Genomic DNA, 24,672 nt, shown 5'->3' with positions numbered 1-24,672 from the left:
ACCTCTTTCTCCCCTCTCTCTCCAGATGAAATCTCGCGTCTTGTGACGGCCGGCCGCCCAACAACCTGCCCGCTTGACCCTATCCCCTCCTCTCTTCTCCAGACCATTTCCGGAGACCTTCTCCCTTACCTCACCTCGCTCATCAACTCATCCCTGACCGTTGGCTAAGGTTTCCGAGCTTCAAGAAGAGATGAGGTTGCACCCCTTCTGAAAAAACCTTGGGACACGCGATCCCTCCGATGTCAGGTGTTTACAGACCAGTATCCCTTCTTTGCAATTTCTCTCCAAAACTCTTGAAAGATGAGGTCCTTGGCCAGCTCTCCCCGAGTATCTCTCTCTGAATGACCTCAAAAGATCCAAATCAGTCAGGTTTCAAGACTAAAGAGTCAAAGGTCAACTGAGACTGCTCTCCCTGAACACGGAGGCGCTCCGCACTGAAAGGAGCTTAAAGGCATAACTCTCTCTCCTCTGCTCTCATCCTTCTAGATCTATCGGCTGCCTTCGATACTGTGAACCATCAGATCCTCCTCTCCACCCTCTCCGAGTTGGGCATCTCCCGGCGCGGCCCACGCTGGATTGTCTGTGGTGATCCATGTTTCAGTCGTGCCAAGGTGGCGGGCTGGAGGGATCTGTCTGAGATGAACTCTGCCTTGTCACCACTGGTGTCCCCCAGGGCTCTGTTCCTGGCCCTCCCTATTCTCGCGCTGGGACCACCAGAGTCACTTGGCTCTGTCATAACCTCACATGGTCTCTCTTATCATTGCTATGCAGACGGAGACACAATTAATCAGACACCTTTGACCCTTCTGATGACCAGGTGGCAAAGGAGATTGGAATGACAAGTGGACTGCATGTCTGGTTCAGACATATCAGTGTGGATGAATCTTATCACCAAAATGATTAAAATGAACCTACTGCAAGAGGCCAGCTGCTCTTCCTCCCGGGGAAGGACTGCCCTAATCCATGATCTCGCCATCACGGTCGACAACTCCATTGTGTCCTCCTCCCAGAGCGCCAAGAACCTTGGCGTGATCCTGGACAACACCCTGTCGTTCTCAACTAACATCAAGGCGGTGGCCCGTTCCTGTAGGTTCATGCTCTACAACATCCGCAGAGTACGACCCTGCCTCACACAGATACAAAGCGGCGCAGGTCCTAATCCAGGCACTTGTCATCTCCCGTCTGGATTACTGCAATGAAGTGGCTGGGCTACTACCTGTGCCATTAAACCCTTCAACTTCATCCAGAACGTTGCAGCCCGTCTGGTGTTCAACCTTCCCAAGTTCTCTCACGTCACCCCGCAAATCCTCCGTTAACCTCTCCACTGGCTAATCAGTTGAAGACTACACACTCCCTAAACAAGACCATGGTCTTGCCTACGGAGCTGATGAGGAACGACACCAAAGACCTCCAGGCTCTGATCAGGCCCTACACCCAAACAAGGGCACTGAGTGTAATCCACCTTCTGGCCTAATCAGTGGACTACCACTGGCTAGTGAAGTACAGCTCCGTTCAGCCCAGTCAAAACTGTTATCTTTGATACCTGGCCCCCAAATCAAACCGTTGTATAATGAATGGTGGAACAAACTCCCTCACGACGCCAGGACAGCGGAGTCAATCACCACCTTCCGGAGACACCTGAAACCCCACCTCTCTTTAAGGAATACCTAGGATAGGTTAAGCTAATCCCTGACCCCACCCCCTAAGTTTTAGATGCACTATTGTTGTGTGACTGTCCCACTGGATGTCATAAGGTGAATGCACTGAGTCCTGTGTTCTGACCTAGTCTTCTGCTCTGAGAGTCCTGTGTTCTGACTTAAATGTAAATGTAAATGTAGTCCTGTGTTCTGACCTAGTCTTCTCTGCTCTGAGTAGTCCTGTGTTCTGACCTAGTCTTCTCTGCTCTGAGTAGTCCTGTGTTCTGACCTAGTCTTCTCTGCTCTGAGTAGTCCTGTGTTCTGACCTAGTCTTCTCTGCTCTGAGTCCTGTGTTCTGACCTAGTCTTCTCTGCTCTGAGTCCTGTGTTCTGACCTAGTCTTCTCTGCTCTGAGTCCTGTGTTCTGACCTAGTCTTCTCTGCTCTGAGTCCTGACCTAGTCTTCTCTATTCTGAGTCCTGTGTTCTGACCTAGTCTTCTCTGTTCTGAGTCCTGTGTTCTGACCTAGTCTTCTCTGATCTGAGTCCTGTGTTCTGACCTAGTCTTCTCTGATCTGAGTCCTGTGTTCTGACCTAGTCTTCTCTGCTCTGAGTCCTGTGTTCTGACCTAGTCTTCTCTGCTTAACATGGTAACTCTAGTAGGATAACGTGGTAACTCAAGCAGGATAACGTGGTAACTCTAGTAGGATAACATGGTAACTCTATCAGGATAACATGGTAACTCTAGTAGGATAACATGGTAACTCTATCAGGATAACATGGTAACTCTAGCAGGATAACATGGTAACTCTAGCAGGATAACATGGTAACTCTAGCAGGATAACATGGTAACTCCAGCAGGATAACATGGTAACTCTATCAGGATAACATGGTAACTCTAGTAGGATAACATGGTAACTCTATCAGGATAACATGGTAACTCTAGTAGGATAACATGGTAACTCTATCAGGATAACATGGTAACTCTAGCAGGATAACATGGTAACTCTAGCAGGATAACATGGTAACTCCAGCAGGATAACATGGTAACTCTAGCAGGATAACATGGTAACTCCAGCAGGATAACATGGTAACTCTAGCAGGATAACATGGTAACTCTATCAGGATAACATGGTAACTCTAGTAGGATAACATGGTAACACTAGCAGGATAACAGCATTATTGACTTGATTACCTACAGTTCATCCCCCATGTGAATACCTGATTACCTACAGTTCATCCCCCCATGTGAATACCTGATTACCTACAGTTCATCCCCCCATGTGAATACCTGGTTACCTACAGTTCATCCCCCCATGTGAATACCTGATTACCTACAGTTCATCTCCCCATGTGAATACCTGATTACCTACAGTTCATCCCCCATGTGAATACCTGATTACCTACAGTTCATCCCCCATGTGAATACCTGGTTACCTACAGTTCATCCCCCCATGTGAATACCTGGTTACCTACAGTTCATCCCCCATGTGAATACCTGATTACCTACAGTTCATCCCCCCATGTGAATACCTGATTACCTACAGTTCATCCCCCCATGTGAATACCTGGTTACCTACAGTTCATCCCCCCATGTGAATACCTGATTACCTACAGTTCATCTCCCCATGTGAATACCTGATTACCTACAGTTCATCCCCCATGTGAATACCCTTCTGTAGCTCAGTTGGTGAATACCTGTGGGTTCGATTACCACCCATACGTAGTTGCATGACTGTAAGTCCCGTCTGCTAAATGGCATATATTAATACCTGGTTACCTACAGTTCATCCCCCATGTGAATACCTGATTACCTACAGTTCATCCCCCATGTGAATAACTGGTTACCTACAGTTCATCCCCCATGTGAATACCTGGTTACCTACAGTTCATCCCCCCATGTGAATACCTGGTTACCTACAGTTCATCCCCCCATGTGAATACCTGGTTACCTACAGTTCATCCCCCATGTGAATACCTGGTTACCTACAGTTCATCCCCCATGTGAATACCTGGTTACCTACAGTTCATCCCCCCATGTGAATACCCCCATCCAGACCCATGCTGCCTGCTGCTGAGTAGTTAACTAGATAAAGATAACAAAAAGCTTTACCAAACCCGTGAAATGATTCTCCCTCTCTCTCTCCCCTCTCCCTATCCCCTCTCCCTCTCTCCCCCATCTCTCTCTCCACCTAGCTGCCCAGAGTGAGGAGCGTGAGTGTGCGTTCAACGACCAGCAGCAGCAGTATGAGGAGCAGCGTGTGGGAGCAGTGGGAGGAGCAGGAGACTGGCCTATGACCAGAGAGAATACTACTATACGCTGCAGTAAGGGCTCTCGATGCTATGGACTGTGGGAGAAGACTAGAGACGGAGAGATACACCTGGTCAAACAGGGTATGTCTGCTCTCTCAATACAAACTCACTAGAGACCTTCAAACAGGGTACGTCTGCTCTCTCAATACAAACTCACTAGAGACCTTCAAACAGGGTACGTCTGCTCTCTCAATACAAACTCACTAGAGACCTTCAAACAGGGTACGTCTGCTCTCTCAATACAAACTCACTAGAGACCTTCAAACAGGGTACGTCTGCTCTCTCAATACAAACTCACTAGAGACCTTCAAACAGGGTACGTCTGCTCTCTCAATACAAACTCACTAGAGACCTTCAAACAGGGTACGTGTCTGTCCTGTCCTGTCCTGTCTATCCTGTCCTGTCTGTCCTGTCCTGTCTGTCCTGTCCTGTCTGTCCTGTCCTGTCTGTCCTGTCCGTCCTGTCCTGTCCTGTCTGTCCTGTCCGTCCTGTCCTGTCTGTCCTGTCTGTCCTGTCCGCCCTGTCCGTCCGTCTATCTGGCTGTCTGGTGTTTGTTCTTCACTGGTTGCCATTTTCTTGTGGCAACAGGTCACAAATCTTGCTGCTGTGATGTCACACTGTGGAATTTCACCCAGTAGATATGGGAGTTTATCAAAATTGGATTTGTTTTCTAATTCTTTGTGGATCTGTGTAATCTGAGGGAAATATGTCTCTCTAATATGGTCATACATTGTGCAGGAGGTTAGGAAGTGCAGCTCAGTTTCCACCTCATTTTGTGGGCAGTGAGCACATAGCCTGTCTTCTCTTGAGAGCCATGTCTGCCTACGGCGGCCTTTCTCAATAGCAAGGCTATGCTCACTGAGTCTGTACATAGTCAAAGCTTTCCTTAATTTTGGGTCAGTCACAGTGGTCAGGTATTCTGCCGCTGGGTACTCTCTGTTTAGGGCCAAATAGCATTCTAGTTTGCTCTGTTTTTTTGTTAATTCTTTCCAATGTGTCAAGTAATTACCTTTTTTGTTTTCTTATGATTTGGTTGGGTCTAATTGTGCTGTTGTCCTGGGGCTCTGTAGGGTGTGTTTGTGTTTGTGAACAGAGCCCCAGGACCAGCTTGCTTAGGGGACTCTTCTCCAGGTTCATCTCTCTGTAGGTGATGGCTTTGTTATGGAAGGTTTGGGAATCGCTTCCTTTTAGGTGGTTGTAGAATTTAATGGCTCTTTTCTGCATTTTTATCATTATTAGGTATCGGCCTAATTCTGCTCTTCATGCATTATTTGATGTTTTACGTTGTACACGGAGGATATTTTTGAAGACTTCTGCATACGGTCTCAATTTGGTATTTGGCCCATTTTGTGAATTCTTGGTTGGTGTCTTTCTGTCACTCACTCACTCACTCACTCACTCACTCACTCACTCACTCACTCACTCACTCACTCACTCACTCACTCACTCACTCACTCACTCACTCACTCACTCACTCACTCACTCACTCTGACCCACACAGTGTTTATAATCAAAGGCAGAACACACAGTCACATACTGTCCGCAGCAGTCTCTCATCCTCCTCTCTATCCTCCTCCAGGATGCTGGACTCACATCCTGTCCGCAGCAGTCTCTCATCCTCCTCTCTATCCTCCTCCAGGATGCTGGACTCACATCCTGTCCGCAGCAGTCTCTCATCCTCCTCTCTATCCTCCTCCAGGATGCTGGACTCACATCCTGTCCGCAGCAGTCTCTCATCCTCCTCTCTATCCTCCTCCAGGATGCTGGACTCACATCCTGTCCGCAGCAGTCTCTCATCCTCCTCTCTATCCTCCTCCAGGATGCTGGACTCACATCCTGTCCGCAGCAGTCTCTCATCCTCCTCTCTATCCTCCTCCAGGATGCTGGACTCACATCCTGTCCGCAGCAGTCTCTCATCCTCCTCTCTATCCTCCTCCAGGATGCTGGACTCACATCCTGTCCGCAGCAGTCTCTCATCCTCCTCTCTATCCTCCTCCAGGATGCTGGACTCACATCCTGTCCGCAGCAGTCTCTCATCCTCCTCTCTATCCTCCTCCAGGATGCTGGACTCACATCCTGTCCGCAGCAGTCTCTCATTCTCCTCTCTATCCTCCTCCAGGATGCTGGACTCACATCCTGTCCGCAGCAGTCTCTCATCCTCTTCTCTATCCTCCTCCAGGATGCTGGACTCACATCCTGTCCGCAGCAGTCTCTCATCCTCCTCTCTCTCCTCCTCCAGGATGCTGGACTCACATCCTGTCCGCAGCAGTCTCTTATTCTCCTGTCTATCCTCCTCCAGGATGCTGGACTCACATCCTGTCCGCAACAGTCTCTCATCCTCCTCTCTCTCCTCCTCCAGGATGCTGGACTCACATCGGGGACCAGCAGGAGTGCCATGACGACCGTTGCGTGGTTACCACCACTCCGTCTCAGATCCAGAACGGGACGTATAGGTTCTGCTGCTGTAGCACCAACATGTGTAACGTCAACTTCACCGAGGACTTCCCCCCGCCCAGCCCCACCTCTGCACAGCTATGTAAGTACCATAACCCCTGACACTTAACCTCTAACCCCTGACCCTCCGCCCAGCCCCACCTCTGCACAGCTATGTAAGTACCATAACCCCTGACACTTAACCTCTAACCCTGACCCTCCGCCCAGCCCCACCTCTGCACAGCTATGGAAGTACCATAACCCCTGACACTTAACCTCTAACCCCTGACCCTCCGCCCAGCCCCACCTCTGCACAGCTATGGAAGTACCATAACCCCTGACACTTAACCTCTAACCCCTGACCCTCCGCCCAGCCCTACCTCTGCACAGCTATGGAAGTACCATAACCCCTGACACTTAACCTCTAACCCCTGACCCTCCGCCCAGCCTCTCTGTAAAGCCATTCTGCTCAGCCAAAAAGCTATAAGATGGTATGATCATATCACTGTGACTAACTACTGAAACATTTGGCTCAGCGACAACAATCTTTACAGCCATTATAAAAGCATTGAGTGAGTATTAGGTCAAATAACAGCCGAAGGAAGGGGGGGTATTCAGTGGAAGAATAGAGAGCAATGTCTCACCATGTTACTGTGTCCTCATTGTTCTGATTACATCCTGTCTGTCTCTGTTACTATTTATAACCAAGACTGAGAGACTGTTATGGATGTGTATTGGTCTGTTGACAATACATCATCCTCTGACATCAGGATGTGTATTGGTCTGTTTACAATACATCAGCCTCTGACATCAGGATGTGTATTGGTCTGTTTACAATACATCAGCCTCTGACATCAGTATGTGTATTGGTCTGTTTACAATACATCAGCCTCTGACATCAGGATGTGTATTGGTCTGTTTACAATACATCAGCCTCTGACATCAGGATGTGTATTGGTCTGTTTACAATACATCAGCCTCTGACGTCATTATGTGTATTGGTCTGTTGACAATACATCAGCCTCTGACATCAGGATGTGTATTGGTCTGTTTACAATACATCAGCCTCTGACGTCATTATGTGTATTGGTCTATTTACAATACATCAGCCTCTGACATCAGGATGTGTATTGGTCTGTTTACAATACATCAGCCTCTGATTCCGCATATTTAGTGGGACTTCTTGGTTCAGGTGAGTATCCTAGCCAGGTCTAACTCATTGTGGAGGGCTGTGCTGGTTCTTTTCGGTGTCAGGGTCAGTGTGGTAGCTTTATGCTGGGTTTATATAGACCTACCCGGGGAGTCGGCTAAGCAGCACAATGGCCGTCTCCTTAGAGTTGCTGCAGAGAGAGAGAGAAAGCAGGAGAGACAGACGGGAGAGCCTGGAGGGTACTGGCGGCCTCCACACAGAACCTGGTGCCGCTTCTCTGTCACTCCCCAACAACACTACTGAGTAATACTGTCTGAGTCTAACAGAACAACACTACTGAGTAATACTGTCTGAGTCTAACAGAACAACACTACTGAGTAATACTGTCTGAGTCTAACAGAACAACACTACTGAGTAATACTGTCTGAGTCTAACAGAACAACACTACTGAGTAATACTGTCTGAGTCTAACAGAACAACACTACTGAGTAATACTGCCTGATGGAGTCTAACAGAACAACACTACTGAGTAATACTGCCTGATGGAGTCTAACAGAACAACACTACTGAGTAATACTGTCTGAGTCTAACAGAACAACACTACTGAGTAATACTACCTGATGGAGTCTAACAGAACAACACTACTGAGTAATACTGTCTGAGTCTAACAGAACAACACTACTGAGTAATACTGCCTGATGGAGTCTAACAGAACAACACTACTGAGTAATACTGCCTGATGGAGTCTAACAGAACAACACTACTGAGTAATACTGTCTGAGTCTAACAGAACAACACTACTGAGTAATACTACCTGATGGAGTCTAACAGAACAACACTACTGAGTAATACTGTCTGAGTCTAACAGAACAACACTACTGAGTAATACTGTCTGATGGAGTCTAACAGAACAACACTACTGAGTAATACTGCCTGATGGAGTCTAACAGAACAACACTACTGAGTAATACTACCTGATGGAGTCTAACAGAACAACACTACTGAGTAATACTGTCTGAGTCTAACAGAACAACACTACTGAGTAATACTGCCTGATGGAGTCTAACAGAACAACACTACTGAGTAATACTGTCTGAGTCTAGCAGAACAACACTACTGAGTAATACTACCTGATGGAGTCTAACAGAACAACACTACTGAGTAATACTGTCTGAGTCTAGCAGAACAACACTACTGAGTAATACTGTCTGAGTCTAACAGAACAACACTACTGAGTAATACTGTCTGAGTCTAACAGAACAACACTACTGAGTAATACTGTCTGAGTCTAACAGAACAACACTACTGAGTAATACTGTCTGATGGAGTCTAACAGAACAACACTACTGAGTAATACTGTCTGATGGAGTCTAACAGAACAACACTACTGAGTAATACTGTCTGAGTCTAACAGAACAACACTACTGAGTAATACTACCTGATGGAGTCTAACAGAACAACACTACTGAGTAATACTACCTGATGGAGTCTAACAGAACAACACTACTGAGTAATACTACCTGATGGAGTCTAACAGAACAACACTACTGAGTAATACTGTCTGAGTCTAACAGAACAACACTACTGAGTAATACTACCTGATGGAGTCTAGCAGAACAACACTACTGAGTAATACTGTCTGATGGAGTCTAACAGAACAACACTACTGAGTAATACTACCTGATGGAAACAGAACAACACTACTGAGTAATACTACCTGATGGAGTCTAACAGAACAACACTACTGAGTAATACTACCTGATGGAGTCTAACAGAACAACACTACTGAGTAATACTGTCTGAGTCTAACAGAACAACACTACTGAGTAATACTACCTGATGGAGTCTAGCAGAACAACACTACTGAGTAATACTGTCTGATGGAGTCTAACAGAACAACACTACTGAGTAATACTGTCTGATGGAGGTTAACAGAACAACACTACTGAGTAATACTGTCTGATGGAGTCTAACAGAACAACACTACTGAGTAATACTACCTGATGGAGTCTAACAGAACAACACTACTGAGTAATACTACCTGATGGAGTCTAACAGAACAACACTACTGAGTAATACTACCTGATGGAGTCTAACAGGACAACACTACTGAGTAATACTGTCTGAGTCTAGCAGAACAACACTACTGAGTAATACTGTCTGAGTCTAACAGAACAACACTACTGAGTAATACTGTCTGAGTCTAACAGAACAACACTACTGAGTAATACTGTCTGAGTCTAACAGAACAACACTACTGAGTAATACTGTCTGATGGAGTCTAACAGAACAACACTACTGAGTAATACTGTCTGATGGAGTCTAACAGAACAACACTACTGAGTAATACTGTCTGAGTCTAACAGAACAACACTACTGAGTAATACTACCTGATGGAGTCTAACAGAACAACACTACTGAGTAATACTACCTGATGGAGTCTAACATAACAACACTACTGAGTAATACTACCTGATGGAGTCTAACAGAACAACACTACTGAGTAATACTGTCTGAGTCTAACAGAACAACACTACTGAGTAATACTACCTGATGGAGTCTAGCAGAACAACACTACTGAGTAATACTGTCTGATGGAGTCTAACAGAACAACACTACTGAGTAATACTACCTGATGGAGTCTAACAGAACAACACTACTGAGTAATACTACCTGATGGAGTCTAACAGAACAACACTACTGAGTAATACTACCTGATGGAGTCTAACAGAACAACACTACTGAGTAATACTGTCTGAGTCTAACAGAACAACACTACTGAGTAATACTACCTGATGGAGTCTAGCAGAACAACACTACTGAGTAATACTGTCTGATGGAGTCTAACAGAACAACACTACTGAGTAATACTGTCTGATGGAGGTTAACAGAACAACACTACTGAGTAATACTGTCTGATGGAGTCTAACAGAACAACACTACTGAGTAATACTACCTGATGGAGTCTAACAGAACAACACTACTGAGTAATACTACCTGATGGAGTCTAACAGAACAACACTACTGAGTAATACTACCTGATGGAGTATAACAGAACAACACTACTGAGTAATACTGTCTGAGTCTAACAGAACAACACTACTGAGTAATACTGTCTGATGGAGTCTAACAGAACAACACTACTGAGTAATACTGTCTGAGTCTAACAGAACAACACTACTGAGTAATACTGTCTGATGGAGTCTAACAGAACAACACTACTGAGTAATACTGTCTGATGGAGTCTAACAGAACAACACTACTGAGTAATACTGTCTGAGTCTAACAGAACAACACTACTGAGTAATACTACCTGATGGAGTCTAACAGAACAACACTACTGAGTAATACTGTCTGATGGAGTCTAACAGAACAACACTACTGAGTAATACTGTCTGATGGAGTCTAACAGAACAACACTACTGAGTAATACTGTCTGAGTCTAGCAGAACAACACTACTGAGTAATACTGTCTGAGTCTAACAGAACAACACTACTGAGTAATACTGTCTGAGTCTAACAGAACAACACTACTGAGTAATACTGTCTGATGGAGTCTAACAGAACAACACTACTGAGTAATACTGTCTGAGTCTAGCAGAACAACACTACTGAGTAATACTGTCTGAGTCTAACAGAACAACACTACTGAGTAATACTGTCTGAGTCTAACAGAACAACACTACTGAGTAATACTGTCTGATGGAGTCTAACAGAACAACACTACTGAGTAATACTGTCTGATGGAGTCTAACAGAACAACACTACTGAGTAATACTGTCTGAGTCTAACAGAACAACACTACTGAGTAATACTACCTGATGGAGTCTAACAGAACAACACTACTGAGTAATACTACCTGATGGAGTCTAACAGAACAACACTACTGAGTAATACTACCTGATGGAGTCTAACAGAACAACACTACTGAGTAATACTGTCTGAGTCTAACAGAACAACACTACTGAGTAATACTACCTGATGGAGTCTAGCAGAACAACACTACTGAGTAATACTGTCTGATGGAGTCTAACAGAACAACACTACTGAGTAATACTACCTGATGGAGTCTAACAGAACAACACTACTGAGTAATACTACCTGATGGAGTCTAACAGAACAACACTACTGAGTAATACTACCTGATGGAGTCTAACAGAACAACACTACTGAGTAATACTGTCTGAGTCTAACAGAACAACACTACTGAGTAATACTACCTGATGGAGTCTAGCAGAACAACACTACTGAGTAATACTGTCTGATGGAGTCTAACAGAACAACACTACTGAGTAATACTGTCTGATGGAGGTTAACAGAACAACACTACTGAGTAATACTGTCTGATGGAGTCTAACAGAACAACACTACTGAGTAATACTACCTGATGGAGTCTAACAGAACAACACTACTGAGTAATACTACCTGATGGAGTCTAACAGAACAACACTACTGAGTAATACTACCTGATGGAGTCTAACAGAACAACACTACTGAGTAATACTACCTGATGGAGTCTAACAGAACAACACTACTGAGTAATACTGTCTGAGTCTAACAGAACAACACTACTGAGTAATACTGTCTGATGGAGTCTAACAGAACAACACTACTGAGTAATACTGTCTGAACAACACTGGAGTCTGGAAACAGAACAACACTACTGAGTAATACTGTCTGAGTCTAACAGAACAACACTACTGAGTAATACTACCTGATGGAGTCTAACAGAACAACACTACTGAGTAATACTGTCTGATGGAGTCTAACAGAACAACACTACTGAGTAATACTGTCTGATGGAGTCTAACAGAACAACACTACTGAGTAATACTGTCTGAGTCTAGCAGAACAACACTACTGAGTAATACTGTCTGAGTCTAACAGAACAACACTACTGAGTAATACTGTCTGATGGAGTCTAACAGAACAACACTACTGAGTAATACTGTCTGATGGAGTCTAACAGAACAACACTACTGAGTAATACTGTCTGAGTCTAACAGAACAACACTACTGAGTAATACTGTCTGAGTCTAACAGAACAACACTACTGAGTAATACTGTCTGAACAGAACAACACTACTGAGTAATACTGTCTGAGTCTAACAGAACAACACTACTGAGTAATACTGTCTGATGGAGTCTAACAGAACAACACTACTGAGTAATACTGTCTGAGTCTAACAGAACAACACTACTGAGTAATACTGTCTGAGTCTAACAGAACAACACTACTGAGTAATACTGTCTGATGGAGTCTAACAGAACAACACTACTGAGTAATACTGTCTGACCTGATGGAGTCTAACAGAACAACACTACTGAGTAATACTGTCTGATGGAGTCTAACAGAACAACACTACTGAGTAATACTGTCTGACTAACAGAACAACACTGATGGAGTCTAACAGAACAACACTACTGAGTAATACTGTCTGAGTCTAGCAGAACAACACTACTGAGTAATACTGCCTGATGGAGTCTAACAGAACAACACTACTGAGACACACCGTCTGAGTCTAGCAGAACAACACTACTGAGTAATACTACCTGATGGAGTCTAACAGAACAACACTACTGAGTAATACTGTCTGAGTCTAACAGAACAACACTACTGAGTAATACTGTCTGATGGAGTCTAGTAGTGTTCTATATAGGGAATAGGGATCTGGTCTATAGTAGTGCACCAAATATGGAATAGGGCTCTGGTCTAAAGTAGTGCATTTTTAGGGAATAGGACTCTGGTCTATAGTAGTGCATTTTTAGGGAATAGGACTCTGGTCTATAGTAGTGCACTATATAGGGAATAGGGCTCTGGTCTATAGTAGTGCATTTTTAGGGAATAGGACTCTGGTCTATAGTAGTGCACTATATAGGGAATAGGGATCTGGTCTAAAGTAGTGCACTATATAGGGAATAGGGCTCTGGTCTATAGTAGTGCACTATATAGGGAATAGGGCTCTGGTCTATAGTAGTACACTATATAGGGAATAGGGATCTGGTCTAAAGTAGTGCACTATATAGGGAATAGGTCTCTGGTCTATAGTAGTGCACTATATAGGGAATAGGGCTCTGGTCACTAGTAGTCTATAGTAGTGCACTATATAGGGAATAGGGCTCTGGTCACTAGTAGTCTATAGTAGTGCACTATATAGGGAATAGGGCTCTGGTCTAAAGTAGTCAATAGTAGTGCACTATATAGGGAATAGGGCTCTGGTCACTAGTAGTGCACTATATAGGGAATAGGGCTCTGGTCACTAGTAGTGCACTATATAGGGAATAGGGTTCTGGTCTATAGTAGTACCACTATATAGGGAATAGGGCTCTGGTCTATAGTAGTACCACTATATAGGGAGTAGGGCTCTGGTCTATAGTAGTACTACTATATAGGGAATAGGGCTCTGGTCTATAGTAGTGTACTATATAGGGAATAGGGCTCTGGTCTATAGTAGTACCACTATATAGGGAATAGGGCTCTGGTCTATAGTAGTGCACTATATAGGGAATAGGGCTCTGGTCACTAGTAGTCTATAGTAGTGCACTATATAGGGAATATGGCTCTGGTCAATAGTAGTGCACTATATAGGGAGTAGGGCTCTGGTCACTAGTAGTGCACTATATAGGGAATAGGGCTCTGGTCACTAGTAGTGCACTATATAGGGAATAGGGCTCTGGTCTATAGTAGTGCACTATATAGGGAATAGGGCTCTGGTCTATAGTAGTACCACTATATAGGGAATAGGGCTCTGGTCTATAGTAGTGCACTATATAGGGAATAGGGCTCTGGTCTATAGTAGTACCACTATATAGAGAATAGGGCTCTGGTCTATAGTAGTACCACTATATAGGGAATAGGGCTCTGGTCTATAGTAGTACCACTATATAGGGAATAGGGCTCTGATCTATAGTAGTACCACTATATAGGGAATAGGGCTCTGGTCTATAGTAGTACCACTATATTTTTACATTTAAGTCATTTAGCAGACGCTCTTATCCAGAGCGACTTACAAATTGGTGCATTCACCTTATGACATCCAGTGGAACAACCACTTTACAATAGTGCATCTAAATATTTTAAGGGGGGAGGGGGGTAAGGATTACTTTATCCTATCCTAGGTATTCCTTAAAGAGGTGGGGTTTCAGGTGTCTCCGGAAGGTGGTGATTGACTCCGCTGTCCTGGCATCGTGAGGGAGTTTGTTCCACCATTGGGGAGCCAGAGCAGCGAACAGTTTTGACTGAGCTGAGCGGGAACTGTACTTCCTCATGGTAGGGAGGCGAAGGCCAGAGGTGGATGAACGCAGTGCCCTTATTTGGGTGTAGGGCCTGATCAGAGCCTGGAGGTACTGAGGTGCCGTCCCCTCACAGCTCCGTAGGCAAGCACCATGGTCTTGTAGCGGATGCGAGTAATACTTCAACTGGAAGCCAGTGGAGAGAGCGGAGGAGCGGGGTAGTGAGAGAACTTGGGAAGGTTGAACACTAGACGTGCTACTGGATGAGTTGTAGGGGTTTAATGGCACAGGCAGGGAGCCCAGCCAACAGCGAGTTGCAGTAATCCAGACGGGAGATGACAAGTGCCTGGATTAGGACCTGCGCTGCTTCCTGTGTGAGGCAGGGTCTACTCTGCGGATGTTGTAGAGCATGAACCTACAGGAACGGGCCACCGCCTTGATGTTAGTTGAGAACGACAGTTTGTTGTCCAGGATCACGTGCACTTCTTAGCGCTCTGGGAGGAGGACACAATGGAGTTGTCAACCGTGATGGCGAGATCATGGAACGGGCAGTCCTTCCCGGGAGGAAGAGCAGCTCCGTCTTGCCGAGTGTTCAGCTTGAGGTGGTGATCCGTCATCCACACTGATATGTCTGCCAGACATGCAGAGATGCGTTCGCCACCTGGTCATCAGAAGGGGGAATAGGGATCTGTGTCTATAGCAATGATAGGAGAGACCATGTGAGGTTATGACAGAGCCAAGTGACTTGGTGTATAGCGAGAATAGGAGAGGGCCTAGAACAGAGCCCTGGGGGACACCAGTGGTGAGAGGCGTGGTGAGGAGACAGATTCTCGCCACGCCACCTGGTAGGAGCGACCTGTCAGGTAGGACGCAATCTAAGGTGGGCCTGGTCTATAGGAGATGCCCAATAGAGGGTGGATAGGAGGATCTGATGGTTCACAGTATCGTCCGGATCTGGTCTAGAAGGATGAGAGCAGAGGAGATAGAGTTAGCTTTAGCGGTGAGTAGTGCACTATATAGGGAATAGAGCTCTGGTCTATAGTAGTCTTGAAACCTGACTGATTTGGATCAAGAAGGTCATTCTGAGAGAGATAGGGCTCTGGTCAAGAGTTTTGGAGAGAAAAGAAAGAAGGGATACTGGTCTGTATAGGGAATAGGGCTCTGATCTATAGTAGTGCTCTATATAGGGAATATGGCTCTGGTCTAAAGTAGTGCACTATATAGGGAATAGGGCTCTGGTCTATAGTAGTACCACTATATAGGGAATAGGGCTCTGATCTATAGTAGTACCACTATATAGGGAATAGGGCTCTGGTCTATAGTAGTACCACTATATAGGGAATAGGGCTCTGGTCTATAGTAGTGCACTATATAGGGAATAGGGCTCTGGTCTATAGTAGTGCACTATATAGGGAATAGGGCTCTGGTCTATAGTAGTACCACTATATAGGGAATAGGGCTCTGGTCTATAGTAGTACCACTATATAGGGAATAGGGCTCTGATCTATAGTAGTACCACTATATAGGGAATAGGGCTCTGGTCTATAGTAGTACCACTATATAGGGAATAGGGCTCTGGTCTATAGTAGTGCACTATATAGGGAATAGGGCTCTGGTCTATAGTAGTGCACTATATAGGGAATAGGGCCTGGTCTATAGTAGTACCACTATATAGGGAATAGGGCTCTGGTCTATAGTAGTACCACTATATAGGGAATAGGGCTCTGGTCACTAGTAGTGCACTATATAGGGAATAGGGCTCTGGTCACTAGTAGTGCTCTATATAGGGAATAGGGCTCTGGTCTATAGTAGTGCACTATATAGGGAATAGGGCTCTGGTCTATAGTAGTACCACTATATAGGGAATAGGGCTCTGGTCTATAGTAGTGCACTATATAGGGAATAGGGCTCTGGTCTATAGTAGTGCACTATATAGGGAATAGGGCTCTGGTCTACAGTAGTGCCACTATATAGGGAATAGGGCTCTGGTCTATAGTAGTACCACTATATAGGGAATAGGGCTCTGGTCTAAAGTAGTGCCACTATATAGGGAATATGGCTCTGATCTAATGTAGTGCACTATATAGGGAATAGGGCTCTGGTCTATAGTAGTGCACTATATAGGGAATAGGGCTCTGGTCTATAGTAGTGCACTACATAGGGAATAGGGCTCTGGTCTATAGTAGTGCACTATATAGGGAATAGGGCTCTGGTCTATAGTAGTACCACTATATAGAGAATAGGGCTCTGGTCTATAGTAGTGCACTATATAGGGAATAGGGCTCTGGTCTAAAGTAGTGCACTATATAGGGAATAGGGCTCTGGTCTATAGTAGTGCACTATATAGGGAATAGGGCTCTGGTCTATAGTAGTGCACTATATAGGGAATAGGGCTCTGGTCTATAGTAGTGTTCTATATAGGGAATAGGGCTCTGGTCTATAGTAGTGCACTATATAGGGAATAGGGCTCTGGTCTATAGTAGTGCACTATATAGGGAATAGGGCTCTGGTCTATAGTAGTGCACTATATAGGGAATAGGGCCCTGGTCTATAGTAGTGCACTATATAGGGAATAGGGCTCTGGTCTATAGTAGTGCACTATATAGGGAATAGGGCTCTGGTCTAAAGTAGTGCACTATATAGGGAATAGGGCTCTGCTCTATAGTAGTACCACTATATAGGGAATAGGGCTCTGGTCTATAGTAGTACCACTATATAGGGAATAGGGCTCTGGTCTATAGTAGTGCACTATATAGGGAATAGGGCTCTGGTCTATAGTAGTACCACTATATAGGGAATAGGGCTCTGGTCTATAGTAGTGCACTATATAGGGAATAGGGCTCTGGTCTATAGTAGTGCACTATATAGGGAATAGGGCTCTGGTCTATAGTAGTACCACTATATAGGGAATAGGGCTCTGGTCTATAGTAGTACCACTATATAGGGAATAGGGCTCTGATCTATAGTAGTACCACTATATAGGGAATAGGGCTCTGGTCTATAGTAGTACCACTATATAGGGAATAGGGCTCTGGTCTATAGTAGTGCACTATATAGGGAATAGGGCTCTGGTCTATAGTAGTGCACTATATAGGGAATAGGGCTCTGTTCTATAGTAGTACCACTACATAGGGAATAGGGCTCTGGTCTATAGTAGTACCACTATATAGGGAATAGGGCTCTGGTCACTAGTAGTGCACTATATAGGGAATAGGGCTCTGGTCTACTAGTAGTGCTCTATATAGGGAATAGGGCTCTGGTCTATAGTAGTGCACTATATAGGGAATAGGGCTCTGGTCTATAGTAGTACCACTATATAGGGCTCTGAATAGGGCTCTGGTCTATAGTAGTGCACTATATAGGGAATAGGGCTCTGGTCTATAGTAGTGCACTATATAGGGAATAGGGCTCTGGTCTACAGTAGTGCCACTATATAGGGAATAGGGCTCTGGTCTATAGTAGTACCACTATATAGGGAATAGGGCTCTGGTCTAAAGTAGTGCCACTATATAGGGAATAGGGCTCTGGTCTAATAGTAGTGCACTATATAGGGAATAGGGCTCTGGTCTATAGTAGTGCACTATATAGGGAATAGGGGGCTCTGGTCTATAGTAGTGCACTATATAGGGAATAGGGCTCTGGTCTATAGTAGGGAATAGGGCTCTGGTCTATAGTAGTGCACTATATAGGGAATAGGGCTCTGGTCTATAGTAGTACCACTATATAGAGAATAGGGCTCTGGTCTATAGTAGTGCACTATATAGGGAATAGGGCTCTGGTCTATAGTAGTGCACTATATAGGCTCTGGTCTATAGTAGTGGGCACTATATAGGGAATAGGGCTCTGGTCTATAGTAGGGCTCTGGTCTACTATATAGGGAATAGGGCTCTGGTCTATAGTAGTGCACTATATAGGAATAGGGCTCTGGTCTATAGTAGTACCACTATATAGAGAATAGGGCTCTGGTCTATAGTAGTGCACTATATAGGAATAGGGCTCTGGTCTATAGTAGTGCACTATATAGGGAATAGGGCTCTGGTCTATAGTAGTGCACTATATAGGAATAGGGCTCTGGTCTATAGTAGTGCACTATATAGGGAATAGGGCTCTGGTCTATAGTAGTGTTCTATATAGGGAATAGGGCTCTGGTCTATAGTAGTGCACTATATAGGGGGCTCTGGTCTATAGTAGTGCACTATAGGGAATAGGGCTCTGGTCTATAGTAGTCACTATATAGGGAATAGGGCTCTGGTCTATAGTAGTGCACTATATAGGGAATAGGGCTCTGGTCTAAAGTAGTCTAATAGGGCTCTGGTCTAGGGGGCTCTGCTCTATAGTAGTACCACTATATAGGGAATAGGGCTCTGGTCTATAGTAGTACCACTATATAGGGAATAGGGCTCTGGTCTATAGTAGTGCACTATATAGGGAATAGGGCTCTGGTCTATAGTAGTACCACTATATAGGGAATAGGGCTCTGGTCTATAGTAGTGCACTATATAGGGAATAGGGCTCTGGTCTATAGTAGTGCACTATATAGGGAGTAGGGTTCCATTTGAGACGTTGTCAAAGCTACTGCCATTCACATTCATCATCTCTTCCCTCTCGTTTAATCTGGTGATTTAACCATGGAGGAGGAGGAGAAGACACGTCTGTTCCCCTGAAATGTGATGTTTGCCAATTAAAGCTAGTTTGTGTTCATGATAGGAGAGGACAGGCAGAGACACACAGCCTGGCCGGCGGTCATTAGCTCAGTGACTTAATTCATTAAGATATAGAGTAAGTCTGTCTTATAATAATAAATGAAAACGTACAGTAATTAAACATTAAACAGTTGTTTTACTAATAAGCCTACAACTAATAAAAGCTACTGCTACAAGTACTAATTCAACTATGAAAACTAAGTACCTATAATAGATACAGGGCCTTCAGAAAGTATTCAGACCCCTTGACCTTTTCCACATTCTGTTACGTTACAGCCTTATTCTAAAATGGATTCAATTTTTTAATGTTTTATTCCTCTTCAATCTACACACAAACTTCTGACCCACTGGGAATGTAAAAGCTGAAATAAATCACTCTACTATTATTCTGACATTACCCATTCTTTAAAATAAAGTGGTGATCCTAACCTACCTAAGACAGGGCATTTGTACTCGGATTAAATGTCAGGAATTGTGAAAAACTGAGTTTAAATGTATTTGGCTAAGGTGTACGTAATCTTCCGACTTCAACTCTATTAGTAACTTAATTTTAAAGCAACCCATTATAAAGTTGTCATTACTGTTTAGTGTAACCTTTAACCTTTAAGACAAATGAACAAACTCATGAACTGTATTACAACTATATTACAACCGCGTATATAACAACTATGATAAACCCATGAAATGCCCCAATGGATTCTGTTTCATCTCTTATGAAATGACTGTTGATTCAGAAACAGGAAGTAAGGTCAACCCTGCCAGGTCGCAAGGTCAACCCTGCCAGGTCGCAAGGTCAATCCTGCCAGGTCGCAAGGTCAATCCTGCCAGGTCGCAAGGTCAATCCTGCCAGGTCGCAAGGTCAATCCTGCCAGGTCGCAAAAGAGGTTTCTAATTCCAAAGGGTCATTTTGTTACGTTACAGCCTTATTCTAAATAAAATCAAATCAAATCAAATCAAATTGTATTTATATAGCCCTTCGTACATCAGCTGATATCTCAAAGTGCTATACAGAAACCCAGCCTAAAACCCCAAACAGCAAGCAATGCAGATGTAGAAGCACGGTGGCTTGGAAACACTCCCTAGAAAGGCCAAAACCTAGGAAGAAACCTAGAGAGGAACCAGGCTATGTGGGGTGGCCAGTCCTCTTCTGGCTGTGCCGGGTGGAGATTATAACAGAACATGGCCAAGATGTTCAAATGTTCATAAATGACCAGCATGGTCAAATAATAATAAGGCAGAACAGTTGAAACTGTAGCAGCAGCACGGTCAGGTGGACTGGGGACAGCAAGGAGTCATCATGTCAGGTAGTCCTGGGGCATGGTCCTAGGGCTCAGGTCCTCCAAGAGAGAGAAAGAAAGAGAGAATTAGAGAGAACACACTTAAATTCACATAGGACACCGAATAGGACAGGAGAAGTACTCCAGATATAACAAACTGACCCTAGCCCCCCGACACATAAACTACTGCAGCATAAATACTGGAGGCAAATGTATTAAATAATGTATAATAAAACCTTAGGTATTCAGACCCTTTGCTATGAGACTTGAAATTTATCTCAGGTGCATCCTGTTTCCATTGATCATCCTTGAGATGTTTCTTCAACTTGACTGGAGTCCACCTGTGGTAAATTCAATTAAAAAAACACCTAAAGGACTCTCAGACCATGAGAAACAAGATTCTCTGGTCTGATGAAACCAAGATTGAACTCTTTGGCCTAAATGCCAAGGGTCACGTCTAGAGGAAACCTGGCACCATCCATACGGTGAAGCATGGCGGTGGCAGCATCATGCTGAGGGGATGTTTTTCAGTGGCAGGGACTGGAAGACTAGAAAGGTTGCAAGATCGAATCCCCGAGCTGACACGGTAAAAATATGTCAATCTGCCCCTGAACAAGGCAGTTAACCCACTGTTCCTAGGCCGTCATTGAAAGTAAGAATTTGTTCTTAACTGACTTGCCTAGTTAAAGAAAGGTAAAATAAAAAATATCTGGAGAGACCTGAAAATAGCTGTGCAGCAACGCTCCCCATCCAACCTGATGGAGCTTGAGAGGATCTTGTAGCGTCATACCCAAGAAGACTCAAGGCTGTAATCGCTGCCAAAGGTGCTTCAACAAAGTACTGAGTAAAGGGTCTAAATACTTGTGTCAATATGATATTTCAGTTTTTTATTTTTAATACATTCCCCAAAATTTCTAAAAATGTCCTTGGCTGAGGAGAACCTGCCAGAAGGACAACAGCTTCTACAGCATTTCATCAATCTGGGCTTCATGGGAGAGATGCCACTCCTGAGAAAAAGGCACATGGCATAACGCCTGGAGTTAGCAAAAAGGCAAAAGATTCTGTCGTCTGATGAGACAAAAATGTATTTGGCCTGAAGGCAAAGCACAATGTCAGGAGGAAACCAGACTAAAATATAACTAACTCTTGGCTTGAATGCAAAGCGTATTGTCAGGAGGAAACCAGGCACAGCTCATCAAGGTTAGGATAGAGGGGACAGGACCCAAATAGAGGCAAATCCTTAGACTTATAGATGACCTGGAGCCAGTGGGTTTGGCAACGAATATGTAGTGAGGGCCAGCCAACGAGTTTATACAGGTCGCAGTTGTGGGTAGTATAAGGGGCTTTGGTGAAGAAACGGATGGCACTGTGATGGACTGCATCCAATTTGTTGAGTAGGGTGTTGGAGGCTATTTTGTAGATGACATCGCCGAAGTCAAGGAACGGTAGGATAGTCAGTTCTACGAGGGTATGTTTGGCAGCATGAGTGAAGGATGCTTTGTTGTGAAATAGGAAGCTGATTCTAGATTTAAATTTTGGATTGGAGATGCTTAATGTGAGTCTGGAAGGAGAGTTTACAGTCTAACCAGACACCTAGGTATTTGTAGTTGTCCTCATATTCTAAGTCAGAATCGTCCAGAGTAGTGATGCTCGTCGAGCAGGAGGGTGTGGGCAGCAAACGGTTGAAGAGCATGCATTTAGTTTTACTTGCATTTAAGAGCAGTTGGAGGCCACGGAAGGAGAGTTGTATGACATTGAAGCTCGTCTGGAGGTTAGTTAGCACAGTGTCCAAAGAAGGGCCAGAGGTATACAAAATGGTGTCGTCTGCGTAGAGGTGGATCAGACAATCACCAGCAGCAAGAGCAACATCATTGATATATACAGAGAAGAGATTCGGCCCGAGAATTGAACCCTGTGATACTCCCATAGAGACTTCCAGAGGTTCGGGCAACAGGCCCTCCGATTTGACACACTGAACTCTATCTGAGAAGTAGTTGGTGAACCAGTTGAGGCAGTCATTTGAGAAGCCAAGTCTATTGAGTCTGCCGATAAGAATGCAGTGGTTGACATATTTGAAAACCTTGGCCAGGTCGATGAAGACTCCTGCACTGTCTTTTATCAATGGCGGTTATGATATCCTTTAGGACCTTGAGGGTGGCTGAGGTGCAACCATGACCAGCTCGGAAACCAGATTGCATAGCGGAGAAGGTACGGTGGGATTCGAAATGGTCATTGATCTGTTTGTTAACTTGGCTTTAAAACGGTTTTAGAAAGGTAGGGCAGGATGGATATACAGTTGAAGTTGAACGTTTACATACACTTTGGTTGGAGTCATTAAAACCTTTTTTATATTTTTTTTACACAAATTTCTTGTTAACAAACTATAGTTTTTGCAAGTCGGTCAGAACATCTACTTTGGGGCCTCCCAGTGGTCTAGGGCTGCATTGCAGTGCTAGCTGTGCCACCAGAGACCCAGGCTCTGTCGCAACCATCTGCGACCGGGAGGTTCGTGGGGCGACGCACAATTGGCCTAGCGTCATCCGGGTTAGGGAGTGTTTGGCCGGTAGGGATATCGTTGTCTTATCGCGCACCAGCAACTCCTGTGGCGGGGCGCAGTGCACGCTAACCAGGTCGCCAGGTCCACAGTGTTTCCTCCGACACATTGGTGCGGCTGGCTTCCTGGTTGGATGCGCGCTGTGTTAAAGAAGGCTTGTTGGGTTGTGTTTCTGATAGGTTAATTGACACAATTTGAGTCAATTGGAGGTGTACCTGTGGATGTATTTCAAGGGCTACCTTCAAACTCAGTGCCTCTTTGCATGACATCATGGGAAAATAAAAAGAAATCAGCCAAGACCTCAGATAAAACAATTGTAGACCTCTACAAGTCTGGTTCATCCTTGGGAGCAATTTCCAAATGCCTGAAGGTATCACGTACAAACAATAGTACACAAGTATAAATACCATGGGACCACGCAGCCGTCATACCGCTCAGGAAGGAGACGCGTTCTGTCTCCTAGAGATGAATGTACTTTGCGAAAAGTGCAAATCAATCCCAGAACAACAGCAAAGGACCTTGTGAATATGCTGTAGGAAACAGGTACAAAAGTATCTATATCCACAGTAAAACGAGTCCTATATCGACATAACCTGAAAGGCTGCTCAGCAAGGAAGAAGCCACTGCTCCAAAACCACCATGAAAAAGCCAGACTACAGTTTGCAACTGCACATGGGGACAAAGATCGTACTTTTTGGGGAAATGTCCTCTGGTCTGATGAAACAAAAATAGAACTGTTTGGCCATAATGACCATCGTTATGTTTGGAGGAAACAACTTGCAAGCCGAAGAACAACATCCCAACCGTGAAGCACGGGGGTGGCAGCATCATGTTGTGGGGGTGCTTGCTGCAAGAGGGACTGGTTCACTTCAGAAAATAGATGGCATCATGAGGTAGGAAAATTATGTGGATATATTGAAGCAACATATCTCAAGACTTCAGTTAAGTTAAAGCTTGGTCGCAAATGGGTCTTCCAAATGGACAATGACCCCAAGCAAACATCCAAAGTTGTTGCACAATGGCAACAAGGACAACAAGGACAACAAAGTCAAGGTATTGGAGTGGCCATCACAAAGCCCTGACGTCAATCCTGTAGAACATTTGTGGGCAGAACTGAAAAAGTGTGCGTAAGCAAGGAGGCCTACAAACCCGCCTCAGTTACACCAGCTCTGTCAGGAGGAATGGGACAAAATTCACCCAACTTGAACGTAGAAGGTAATTAACTACATATAAATATATTGAACGTAGTAGAAAATGCATACATTTTCCCAAGTTAATCATAAGACAAACAAAATTCGCCATTGATTCATATTTCCTCGTAACTTTTTGCAAACGGCACAGGAATGTGTGTGTGTGTGTGTGTGTGTGTGTGTGT

At 44.4% G+C, this 24,672-nt stretch overlaps 1 protein-coding gene across 1 annotated transcript in view; it reads left to right on the top strand.

The window, feature by feature from the left end:
• Nucleotides 1-24,672, top strand: part of bmpr2b (bone morphogenetic protein receptor, type II b (serine/threonine kinase)) — a 150,971-nt gene that overhangs the window by 41,086 nt on the left and 85,213 nt on the right. The window contains exons 2-3 of the mRNA XM_046294789.1: nucleotides 3,831-4,028; nucleotides 6,307-6,483. Of these exons, the coding sequence (XP_046150745.1) occupies nucleotides 3,831-4,028; nucleotides 6,307-6,483 (375 nt within the window). The remainder of the gene's footprint in view (nucleotides 1-3,830; nucleotides 4,029-6,306; nucleotides 6,484-24,672) is intronic.

This window comes from Oncorhynchus gorbuscha, linkage group LG01, assembly GCF_021184085.1.
Source record: "Oncorhynchus gorbuscha isolate QuinsamMale2020 ecotype Even-year linkage group LG01, OgorEven_v1.0, whole genome shotgun sequence".
In the NCBI taxonomy this organism is placed as follows: Eukaryota; Metazoa; Chordata; class Actinopteri; order Salmoniformes; family Salmonidae; genus Oncorhynchus; species Oncorhynchus gorbuscha.
Note: the sequence above shows the minus strand (reverse complement) of the source record. Positions and strands in the feature narration are given on the sequence as shown.